Here is a 13,465-nt window from a genome sequence, read left to right on the forward strand (position 1 = left end):
CGTGGAGCTTTAGGTGTTTTCGCTCAATAAACACTTACAACGCCCGATCTGGGAATTGAAACCGCGATCCTATGACCGCGAGTCCGCTGCCCTAACCACTGGGCCATTGCGCCTCCAGGTGTGTGTGTAGGCACACGATAAAAAAAAAAAAAAAATTTCACAAAGCCAGCAAAGTAATCAGTAATTAAAGGAGTAATTATCATAAAGAAGTGAACTGTAACCAGTGTGTATGATTCTTTCTCTATGTCTTCACACTGACATCAACTGAATAGTAGTGATATTGATATCTCATGTAAAAATATATCCTTGTAGCTTGGTGATTTCAGTATGGGAAAATGACAATAAAAAATGACTTACTTGAAAAATAACATGAAAGAAAAATACAGCTCATAAAAAGTATTAGTAAATATTTATACGAAGATATTGATCAGTAAGATAAACAATCTATCTATCTATCTATCTATCCATCCTTAAGATATCTTGCTGATGTTTTTATCAATATAATGATTTGTAGTACAATCCATAAAACTTCATAATGTGCAAGAAAACTGACTTCATTTGTGACTTAACATGATTTTTTCCTCAGTGACCTTAATAATGTTGCACAAAGCAAGGTGGGTGAAATGAGGTCAGCTGCTTGGAGTGAAATTGGGAGGGAGTACAACATCTCAAGTTCATACTGATTGGCCTCAGTGTTTGCTTTCAATAGAGTGTCATCTTACCAAAATCCAAAAGAAAGATTGGAAATGAAAAGGGGTGGGATGGGGGTAGGGCAGTTTGAGAATGTTTATGCCATTTCCATATTCATTTATTTGTAGCTTTAAATGACGTTTGAAATGGATCTAAATGAGAAAATGCAAGTCAGACAAAGGCTTGCTTGCAGGCACCTTTAACTATGCACACATGCATGCACATGCACAAACACACACATATGCATAAGCACACAGACATAGGTATATACATATGTATGTAGTCAATCCAAACAAGAACACGCAAGAAGAAACAACAACGCGAGGACGTGGAGTAAGTACAGTGTTACTGGACGCTCAAGAAAGAAAAGAAAAGAAAGAGGATTAACGTTTCAAGCGGAGCTCTTCATCAGAAATATAGAAAAAGTCCAAAGAAGGGAAGACGGGGAAAGAAAATCGCCAACGATACACACGCGTTCACATGTTGAAATGACTGGAAGGGAATGGGTGAAGAAAAAGTTCTTTCTAAGACAGAAGAGTGCAAGAGAAGGAGGTATGTGTAGGTATGTGCGAGCACGCAGGTGTGTGTGTGTGTGTGTGTGTGGTTGTGGCTGTTTATGTATGTGAGTGGTTGGACTAGTGTCACTGAAGGTCATAGGAAGAATTTATAGTAAGAATTTTGGTAGGAGTGGCTGTCTGTTGTGTGTCTCCCGACACATGGTGTAGGAAAATGGTCAGTAGAAAGTGTTTAACTGGTATGTGTGTGTGCATGTATGTGTGTTTTGTGTGCAGTGTGTGTATTTGTATGTATGTACGTGTGGGTATGTGTGTATGTGTGTATGTGTTAGGTTGTGTCTGTGGAGTAAATGTAAGTTACTCTCTGTGTGTGTGCGTATGTGTGCTTGTATGTGCGTGATGCGAAAATAAGTTTGTCGTTTTTGCATATGAGCAGAAGTGTAAAAAAAAAGAATTTATTCAGATTCAATAAATTGGTTTCAAACTTTCATGATTTTGAATGCATGACATGGAAGGATTTGAAGCTATGCTGAATTTGTCTTGAATGTAATTAGAGTTTGAAAATTACTCCTTTTTAAGCAGAAATTATGGCTAAAATTGTCATCAGCAGAGCTACAGTTTGGTTGATTGAAGTTGATAACGAAGTCAGAATGAATGAATGAAAACTTGCATCAATAAGTTAAGGTTGTATTTCTCCAGGGAATGTCCCTGAGACTGCCTGGACCACATGACAGCAGCAACAACAACTGCACCAAAATGCAAGATTGTTACTCCATGAATGTGTGATGAGAAAATATGAACAAGTTGTCAGAATAACTAAAAATAGAGAAACAAGATTACTTGCTTGTATACAAGTGACAATAAGTTATATATCTGATTGCCTATGTGTTTGAGAACATGAACTACAGCAGTGTAAATAATCTGCTCGATATGTTCCTATAGTTTATTCAGTTGTGGTTTGTATTTTCAAATAAGCATATTTCTTTTTTTTTTATATTTTTTACTTCTTAAGCATTTAAACTGGCCATATCCAGTCCAAATATCCTACCTGTTTATGCTCAAACTGGTCAGATCCAGCTTCTCAAACCTATCTGACAATGTTGTTTTTAAAGTAAACAATCACACCATCAAAATCTCGAAGCTATGAGGTAATGCATAATTAATTCAAAACAATGTGAATAAATAAGCATTTCATTGGATAGAATAATTTGTATTCTAAAGGGTTAAGTCATTGGATTGTAGCCATGCTAGGGCACTGCTTTGAAGGGTTTAGTCGAACAAATTGATCCTTAGTACTTATTTTAAAACCTTATTCTGTTGCTCTCTTTTGCCGAACTACTAAGGCTCGGTCGACAAAAGAAGTGCTAGTCTGTCTTGTCTTCTCACCTTGCAGTTGTCTTCACTTTGCCATAGTCACAGATAGAAGAAAACTTTCCATTCAAAAGAAAACAGGACAATTTTCACAGGGGTCATAGCTGATAGCTGATTCCACCCTACACTTGGCAACAAAAAATCAACAATCAATAATCAAATACTGAACAGTAAAAGTCTGCATAATGGTTTCATTGGTGACACACTGCTGCCACGTTTTTATCCCTGACTGGATCTTTTCTTTGTCAAAATATATTTTTGATGGGATATAATGTTCATGAAATCACCTTGAAAGTTACTAACATTTATGCTCACTAAAGTTTGTTTGTATTTGTGTGTGTGTGTGTGTGTTATTGCTTACTTTTCTTATCTATAAATGTTTGAATCAGTACTATCCCAGTTTCTTGTCATGAAGTAATTTATTTTGTCCTGTGTTTTTAGCTTTTTTTTTTTTAAATTTATATTTGTTTCCTGTATGGTTGAATTTATTTTCACAATTTTTCTTTAAAGAGCATTACTTCTTGTAGATATTTTATAAATATAAATGTGCACAAATATTGAGTTTCTATCAAGCCTTTCCTCACAACTCCTCTTCGAACACTCAATCTTCCATCATTCTTCTGCAGTACTTTGTTTCCTTCCTTCAGTTCTCCACTGTCCTGGGGGCCGATTTGCTCGACTAAAGGTGGTGCACCAGCATGGCCACAGTCAAATGACTGAAACAAGTAAATGAATAAAAGAAAGAATATAGGCATAAGGCCTGGAATTTGCAGTGGGGTTATAACTGATTATATTGACCCCAGTGCTTGACTGGTTCTCATTTTATTGACCTCAAAAGGATGAAAGCAAAGTCGATCCCGGCGGAAATAATAATAATAATAATAATAATAATAATAATAATAATAATAATAATAATAACTGGAACATTGTTGACATTCTGGAAACTGATAGCAACATTTTCAAGCTCAATCAATTTCTTCTACAGACAGTCCCTCTTTCTCTCTCTCTCTCTGTCACACACACACACACACACAAACACATATACCCACAGACAGGTACATAAACACATACTTGTACAAGTAGATAAACACACACACATATATATATATATATATACATACATATATAGATACACACATACACAAACTCACATGGATATACATACAACTGACATGCACACAAACACACATATATGCACATACACTCAAACATGTACACACAGAGAATACAACCTAAAACCAAAAATCACAACACATCGTAATAAAAAAGAAAAACCATCTGAACAAACCTACAAAGATAAATAAAAAAGGTAAGAAAATAAAAATATGTCGCTGAATCCTTAATGAAAGCAATATCGAAGGGAAATACTCAGATCAAAAGGAAGCAACAACTACTTTTTATGCCCAAACCAAGAAATCCTCACACACACACACACAAATTCCAAAAACAGCAATGCTTTTATGAACAAAACATACAGCTTACTTCCAATGGAAGCAGATAACAGCATTTCTTCTAAAAGAACAAGTGAAGTTATCTCACCACCCTACCAAAAAAAAAAAAAAAGAAATAACAAATTAACTAGAAATAGATATATCCAGAATGTAGTGATCGAAAACAGAAATAAAATGTCAAATAATAGGTTTGCTTAGCATGTAAAAAAGAAAGAAATAAAGACCCAGCCAGACAAATATGTATAATCAAAATATCAGGCCTTGTACAACACACACACATATAATCAATACATGAATTATACTGCTGTGTACAACATGTTACATATTGTTCAATACCTAATACAGATACATACATACGGCATATGAGATTGTTGCTCAGTTGAGCAATAAAATTACAGAATAAATAGAAAAGCTGTTGTAATATCAATAATATTTCAAGGCGGTGAGCTGGCAGAAACGTTAGCACGCCGGGTGAAATGTTTAGCGGTATTTCATCTGTCTTTACGTTCTGAGGTCAACTCTACCTTTCATCCTTTTGGGGGTCGATAAATTAAGTACCAGTTGTGTACCAGGGTCGATCTAATCGACTGGCTCCCTCCACAAAAATTTCAGGCCTTGTGCCTAGAGTAGAAAAAAATATCACTAATAATTCTTTCTAATTTTAGCACAAAGCCAGCATTTTTTTCTTCTAAGGAGATGTAGCAAATGAATTGCATAAACCTCAGAGCTTAACTGGTACTTAATTTTATCAACCCCCGCAAAGATGAAAGGCAAGGTTGGTCTCAGTGGAATTTGAACTCAGAATGCAAGGAACAACAAGAAAAACTGTTAAGCTTCTTGTCTGGCATGCTAACAATTCTAAAAGAAATTATTTCTGACACGTATAGATCTTCCATGAAATTACCTTGGGGAATTATGTAGCTAATGTTTCAAACAGAATCCTTCATTAGACCAAAAAATGACAAGAGAGAAATAAAAGAAAGGCAAAAGAATTTTACATCCTCTATATGTAAGATACTGGCTGCATATACATGCATGCATACACATACACACGTATATATTATTTGTAAAGAAATATATGAAGAGTCTGATATTCATTTTTGCAAAGAATGCCAAAAACATGTAGTATCATGAAACTATGGATGTGATTATTGTGTAACTATTGTGATAGCCACACATGAATATTGTTTCATTACTATATTGCTTGTGTCGACTTAACTATTGGATGTTGTTATACACTGCTGTTCACAATGCACTTCCAGTTCTTTCTCAACTGCATTCTTCTTTTCCATCTTGGTTCAGATTATTTAACTAAATCATATTTCCATAATTGTGAAGGCCTTCCAAGTGGCCATTTTCCTATCACTTAGATACTACTCAGCAAATGCACAGCTCTACTTCTTGCCTATGTGGAGGCGCAATGGCCCAGTGGTTAGGGCAGCGGACTCGCGGTCATAGGATCGCGGTTTCGATTCCCAGACCAGGCGTTGTGAGTGTTTATTGAGCGAAAACACCTAAAGCTCCACGAGGCTCCGGCAGGGGGAGGTGGCGAACCCTGCTGTACTCTTCCACCACAACTTTCTCTCACTCTTACTTCCTGTTTCTGTTGTGCCTGTGTCACGCTGAATATCCCCGAGAACTACGTTAAGGGTACATGTGTCTGTGGAGTGCTCAGCCACTTGCACGTTAATTTCAAGAGCAAGCTGTTCCGTTGATCGGATCAACTGGAACCCTCGACGTCGTAAGTGATGGAGTGCCAATAACAACTTCTTGCCTGTAAACCTTGCAACACGTCCACCCAAGTAGAACTTGTGCCTTCAGTATTCTGCAGTCACGTCATTCACTCTGCCTGATCCTCGAATCACCTCATTTTGGATACGTTCTTGTAGCAATTTTCCTAGTATGGATCTTTCCATGGCCTTCAGCATTGCAGCCAATCAATGTTCTTTCCTCTCCATAGTAGCCTATGTCTTACTTGTATATAAGAGTGCAGGTAGGATGATGTCATACAGCATGAAAAATCACAGTCTTGACAAAAATATTCTAAATACAAACTATAAGTGTTGTGTATTACTCCTCTATATAACACATACAGATCCACTATGTGCAACAGAGAACTTCTATGCTAAGCTTTGAATATGGGCGAAGGAATGGGAAAAATTTAGATGACCTTATTTCAAGACTAAATGCCTTGTTACCCATTTGTTATGTATATGTTTTTATACAGTGTGTATTGTTCTTTATTGAGATATTAACGGTTGCTGATATCCTATATGCTCTATTTGCTGAAATTATATCCATTAAAAAAAAACAAAAAAAACTATTAGTTTTCTTTGTTGAAACTTGCGTAATACCAATTCAAACATTTAAAATATGTAATCAATCAAGCAAAGGATCTCAGCAAAGTATACAAATATACATAAGCTCATATGTAAGTACACAAACAAGCACAAATTACAAAAAAACATGGCCGTGTTATTGTTATAAATATAATAGGATGAAAGAGATATACATCTAGAAAGGAAATTTCTCTAAGACAACTAAATACACATGTCTGGGTCAATTACCAGTAGGACAGAGAGATGTGATCAGATAAAATAGATACAAATACAACTAGCTAGAGAACTGCATTGGACTAAATGGACACCACAGTTATTAATCAAGGAAGGGTCAGAAATGGTGATTACTGGTAGTTGAATGTCAGCTGAAGAACTGAGCCACAAATATGATCAATGATTGGATGTGAGCAACCAAAAGAAACCATATATATGCATGTGCATGTGTTTGTGTGTGTGTGTGTGTGTATACACACACTTGGCTCTGGGTTCAATCACACTGTGTGGCACCTTGGGCAAGTGTTTTCTACTGTAGTCTTGGGCTGACAAAGCCTTATGAGTGGATTTGGTAGATGGAAACTGAAGGAAGCCCATTGTATTTGTGTGTGTGTGTGTGTATGTGAGTCAGTGTCTGTATCCCCTCCACCATTTGGTAATTGGTGATTGTATGTATGTTAACATCCCTATAACTTAGTGGTTCAGCAAAAGAGACTGATAGAATAAGTATTAGGTTTCAAAAAAGTAAGTCCTAGGACCGATTTGTTCAACTAAAAAAAAACTCTTCAAAGCAGTGCCCCAGCATGTCCACAGTCAAATTACTGAAACAAGTAAAACACACAAACATACATACATACATACATACATACATACATACATACATACATACATACATACATTCTTTTCCCAGATATTCTCAAACTTATATAAATGTGTGGTAGCTATTTAGTAAGATACTTATGCTTGTCCCTGGCAAAAAAAATCACCTCTACACCCTCTCAAATATCACCTACCCTACCACCACTTAGTTGAACAAGTCTTTCCCTTTTGTCCCGTTTTCTCTTGTCCTTTCCTGTCTTGCAAGTTACTTGGCAACCCCACAAGTGCCATCGGTATGGAAAAAGCACCCAGTACAGACTGCATTAGGAAGGGCATCAAGCTGTAGAAACCACTCCAACAACGACATGCAGCCTGATGCAGTGTTGTGGTTCACTGAATCCTGTCAAACTGTCCAACCCATGCCAGCATGGAAAACGGACATTAAGTTACAGTCTTTCTCACAGTCCATCAATGATGGATGCAGCTTCAACTGGTAGCAGAGGAGGTTTTAGAGGCAGTTTCAGTGGTAGAGGTCATTGTTGTGGACATGGTCAAGGATGTGGAAGAGGCTACAAAAGAGGTCATGGTGCTAAACATGCTGACAAAGAATTGGTTCCTGTATATCTGAATTAAGGTTGTTTGGGGGATGTCAGCAAAAGCAAGACCCAATCATCCAATCATGGAGGCAGAAACCATCCGTAAGAGTTGAGCTCAGGAAAAAAAAAATCAATGAAGTTTTGAAGATAATGTCTACACAGAAACAAACTCAGGATGGTAAAAGAACATAATTTAAGGCATTTACTGCCATTGGTGATCATGATGATCATGTAGGTTTGGGTGTGAAATGTTCCAAGTATGTGTGTATGTTTGTATGTATGTGTATATAAACACATCCTACATGTAGACATAAGATATATGAATGCAAATACGAAGCAACAAAGTCAGTAAAGAAATTTTTTGTCAATAATCTGAACTGAACATAACAGGAAAGAAATATGGTTCTTATACTAAAATATCAATATTAGTAAACATGACTTACAATGTTAATAGATGTAGTGGTGATGGTGTTAGTAGCAGACTTTGTATTAGTAGTAGTAGTAGCAGCAACAATAGTATCTCAACCACATGCTTCATTTGTAAAAGCCTCTCATTGCAAGTCACATAAAAAAAGTTTCTAGCTCAACACAAAAATGGCTGTAAGGGATATAAATTAATGAGACCGTTCACCAAAGGTAGCTTCATTCCATTCTACACTTAGCCAGTGCATCTCTAATAATAATAATGATAATAATAATAATTGCCCTGATGCAGTACCAGGTGCTGGCTTTGCCCTGATGCCATATTAGGAACTGACTCTCATGGCTTCTGACCTTAACTAATTGGAAGTGTTATCCTGTACATTGTTTTGTCTTGGTATAAAAGATGTGCTACAGCAAATATTCTGTTTAATACCACAGATTAGTTGTTTGATCTTAACCAGTTGAGCATGTCCATTGGTGGCTGACAATATGTGCATCTCTGATCACAAGCAGAAGTAGTGGGGGTGCATCATAGCCATGTGCTGAGAGGAATTCTTTGGCGTTTGAATAATTCACCTCTGGAAACACGGATGCTTCATTCAACATCCTTAAACAACCCTTATTCAAGGACCATTTGAGCAGGATGGGCTACTCCATCTTAAGAAAATTCTAACTGGGCCCCCACCTGCAAGGTCATGAACTGTTTATCCTGATGAGATCACCAATAATAATGATAATAATAATGATGATGCTTTCTAATATTGATACAAGGCCTGAAGTTTTGTGGTAGGTTACTCAATTAAATTGTCAATAGTACTCAGTTGGTACTTATCTTATCAATCCTGAAAAGATGAAAGGCAAAGCCAACTTGAGCAGTATTTGAACTCAGAACATAAGGAGCTGGAGCAAAATGCCACCAAGCATTTTGTCTGATATAGGGACATTGACTCCTACTTCAGAGTCGAGTAAAGACATCGACCCCTGTGTCACAGTTGAGAAAGGGCATCAACCACTATGTCACAGTCATGAAAGGACATCGACCCCTACGTCACAGTTGAGTAATGGCACCAACTCCTACGACTGAGTAAGGACATCATCTCCTATGTCATAGTTGAATAAGGACATTGACTCCTATGTCACAGCTGAGTAGGGACATTGACTCCTATGTCACAGCTCTGAGTAGGGACATTGACTCCTATGTCACAGCTGAGTAGGGACATTGACTCCTATGTCACAGCTGAGCAAGGACATTGACTCTTACTTCAAAGCTGAATAAGGAAATTGACTCTTCCGAGTCAAGTAAAGAAATTGATTCTGTCCAGTTGAGGAAGGAAATCAACTCTTTCCAGGTGGGGAAGGAAATTGATTCCTCAGTTGAGTAAGGACATTGACTCTTACTTCACAGTTGAGCAAGGGCATAAATCCTTCACAGCAGTGTAAGGGCCGTGACTCTTCAGTTGAATAGTGATATTAACTACTACTTTACAGTTGAGAAAGGTCATTGACTCTTACTTCACAATTGAGTAGAATCATTGAACCTTACTTCACAGTGAAATGGTTGTTAACAGGAAAGATTTTCACTTGACTTCTACTTCACAGCCGAATGGTTGTAAACATGAAAGACCTGCAATTGTGAAAAAAACAAAATGCCCCAACAAATGAAGCACTGTAGACATGCACGCATGCAAAAATAAATGCAAATAAAAAATATGAAATATCTTACAATGACACAAATGCATATATTTATAAGAAGAAGGACATAGGTGACTGAATTAAACCCAGAATATAACTGGTACTAATTTTCAAAAAGTTAAAAATTAAAAAAAAAAAAAAAATTATAATCATTCCAGTCAAGATTTGAACACAGAATGGAGAAAGACAAAACCAATTACTACAAAGCTTTTAATTCAACACTATAATGATTTGGGCTATTTTCACTGCCCCCAATAATAATAATAATGATAAAGGTTTAAACTTTTAGCCCAACACCAGCAATTCAAGACGAGAGAGTCAGTCAGTTACATTGCATACTTGACAAATATTTACTTTATCAACCCAGAAAGAATGAAAAGCAAAGTTGATCTCGGTGGAATTTGAACTCAGAATGTAATGAGTCAGAAGAAATACCACAAAATACTTTTTCTGACAGGGCAACAATTCTGCCAGCTGGCTGCCTCAATAATAATAATAATAATGCTTTCTGCTAGAGGCACATGGCCTGAAATTTCAGGGGAGGAGCTAAGTCAATTACATCGACCCCATTGTTCAACTGGTACTTATGTTATCAACCTTGAAAGGGGGAAAGGCAAAGTCGAACCTGGCGGAATTTGAACTCAGAGTCTAAAGACAGACGAAAAGCTGTTAAGCATTTTGCCCAATGTGCTAACGGTTCTGCCAGCTCACAACCTTCTCAATGATGACAATAATAATAATAATAATAATAATAATGGGTTCACATTTTGCCACAAGACCAGTAATTTCGGGGAAGGGGTTAAGTTGATTACATTGACCACCCCAGTCGTCAATTGGCACTTATTTTATCGACCCCAGGAAGATGAAAGGCAAAGTTGACCTCAGTGGAATTTGAACACTAAATGTAAAGATGGACTAATAATATTATTATTAATAATAATAACAACAACAACAACCACTGAACCTGAAGAAAATTCTAACAGGGCCTCCACTTGCAAGGTCATGCACAGTTTTTCTTGCAAATATGGTCGTGATACACATGCCTGGTGTACCCTTATCAGATGGGTAGTCAGGATGAGTATACTGGACTTTGTATATTTGTACCCCAGTATCCCTTTGATGGCATGCACTGCTCTCTCGCTCAATAATAATAGTAATAATAATTCTTTCTACTATAGGCACAAAATCTGAAATTTTGGGGGCAGGAACTAACCAATTACATCAACCCCAGTGTGCAACTGGTACTTATTTCAACAACCTGGAAAAGATGAAAGGCAATGATGACCTTGGTAGAATAATAATGATAATAATGATGATGATGATGATATTTGTGGTGGATAAAACTACTCAAAGTGTTTCGTTTCTCTCTACATTGTGCATTCAAACGTCACTAGAGTCGATAATACTTTTTATTTTTCCAGTGGTGGGGGAATGGAAATCAAGAAAATATTGGAAGTACCAAGAAACTACTGGAGTTAATTCACTTGCTACACCCTTCACTTAAAAATCTGTAGCACTGTGCAAACACACGACATAAAAATGATGAAAATAATAATAATAATAGTAATAATAATAATAACAATAATAATAATTATAATTCAGTAAGTGGTAATAAATTAATGCACACTCTATAATATAATACAGAAAAAATTATAAATAAAATGCATTTAATAACCTGTAAATGGTCAACTGTTTTCTTTAATTGACTTGCGTAGTTCCACGCTTGAAAAGCCTCTTGCTAAACATTTGTGGGGAATGAGACAAAGAGAGAGAGAGACACACAGGATGAGTGAATAAAAGTGTGATACAGAGAGAGACAGAGAGAGGGTGAGAGAGCAAATAAATATATTCTCTCAAGAACAAATGTATTTCAACAAATACTGACTTCTTTTTACCAGGCACAAGGCTGTCTTTAAAATTAAGTTACATGGAGGAAGTGTGTGTGTGTGTGAGTGTATGTGTGTGCGCATGCGCGCAAAATGGCGTAGTTATCATGTTCATGCCTTTTCTAAAGACAGTAGAATAAATGTACTGAGATAATTTCAAATAGGAACTAAAACAGAGGAGGTGGGCTCACTTAACTCTGATTCTTTTAACATTGATCTCTGATGAGAATATAAGGAGAAAGGAGATTATATGGCATGCATACTTTTCTCAAAAAGCATTTGAAATTCACCTATATTTATCTTAATAGCTGTGTTTCCATGTTAGCAGGGTTAAATGAAAATATTACAGAGACATTAGTTTGCAGCCGGATGCCCTTCCTGTCACTAATCCTCATCTGTTTTCAAAAGTGGGATATCTTATTACATACACATCTCTGAAGAGACAGAGCCTGTGGATGATATATCAACAAGAAAATGACAGCAATAATTCATAGCTGAGCAATTTGTGGACAAGTGCAAAAGTAAACAAAAGAACACACACACATGGAAAGAACAGGCTACTTTCAGCTTCTGTCAATCAAGGCCACTCAAAGCTTTGGTCAACCCAGGGCACCCCAAACCATTTGGTTTGGAAGTAAACTTCTCAACCACACAGCCATATCTATGCCTATGTAATGAATGTGAATAAAGAAATAACTACTGTATTTCCTGGCATACAAATCAAATAGACCAAAATTTACAGCCAGAATGGACAGGTTGACCTTATACACTAAGACAACTATGGAGGACAAAATTTTTACGCGAAATGCAGCAGGGTTTAGAAAGATAGTGATGATACTTGAATGTTTACTCTACGTGATTGCACTATATACTACATAGAACTTATGTTAAGAAAATACCGTACAGATGATGTTTGGAATGAAGGCTTGGAATGAAGACTACTGCTCTACAGTGCCTTTCCCAAAGACATTATTGTAAGTCCAAAACCCCATTAAATACATTTCCACCCATTTGTTTGCTCAAACATGTGAGGGCATGTACAATGTCTCTATATACATACATACATATATATATATATAGATATATGAGGGGGAATGCTGAAAAGTTCCTGGCTTTAAGGATATCACAAAAGGCTTGATTGGAGGCCCAACTTTTTGAGTTCTTTTACAGGGCTTCGGAAAACTGAAGAATTGCTGTAATAAGTGTGTGAATCTGTGAGGGGAATATGTAGAATGAAATCATAATTAACTGATTTTCCTGTATTTTCTTTTACCCAAAGCCAGGAACTTTTCAGCACCTCCCTCATATCTATCTATCTATCTATCTATATCTATATAGAAAAATGAAAAATAATAATAAGGCAGAATGCTAAACTGGAAGCATATTTTAATAAAGATTTCTCTAACCGGCTTTCATTGTGAAGCAAATTTTCAAGAAGAGGGAGAATGAAAATGTTTTTTACAAAAAAGTACAAAATGAAGAAAATAATATATAAAAAAATAACTATACCAATACATTATATTGTCTTTGAGCTTTTGAAGTTCAATGGTAATCCATGTATATAATGGTTGGAAAAATAAGGATGCATGAGAGTTTGAGAGTTGTGTTGTTTAAAAAAAGAGGTTAAAAGTTTGTGTTAAGCAGGAAGTGTGGTGTCAAAACAGGAAATGTGTATAAGGGGAGACAAAT

The 13,465-nt window shown here is 36.4% G+C and overlaps 1 protein-coding gene across 4 annotated transcripts in view; it reads right to left on the reverse strand.

Annotated features, from left to right (window-relative positions):
• Window positions 1–13,465, reverse strand: part of LOC106876311 (Golgi integral membrane protein 4) — a 181,624-nt gene that overhangs the window by 90,411 nt on the left and 77,748 nt on the right. Inside the window, exon 7 of one of the 4 annotated variants that reach the window (XM_014924813.2) lies at window positions 11,566–11,628. The exons of the other annotated variants lie outside the window; for them this stretch is intronic. Coding sequence (XP_014780299.2) covers window positions 11,566–11,628 — 63 coding nt within the window. The remainder of the gene's footprint in view (window positions 1–11,565; window positions 11,629–13,465) is intronic. 4 annotated transcript variants of the gene reach the window in all.

The sequence above is a fragment of the Octopus bimaculoides genome, chromosome 12, assembly GCF_001194135.2.
Source record: "Octopus bimaculoides isolate UCB-OBI-ISO-001 chromosome 12, ASM119413v2, whole genome shotgun sequence".
NCBI classification, from domain to species: domain Eukaryota; kingdom Metazoa; phylum Mollusca; class Cephalopoda; order Octopoda; family Octopodidae; genus Octopus; species Octopus bimaculoides.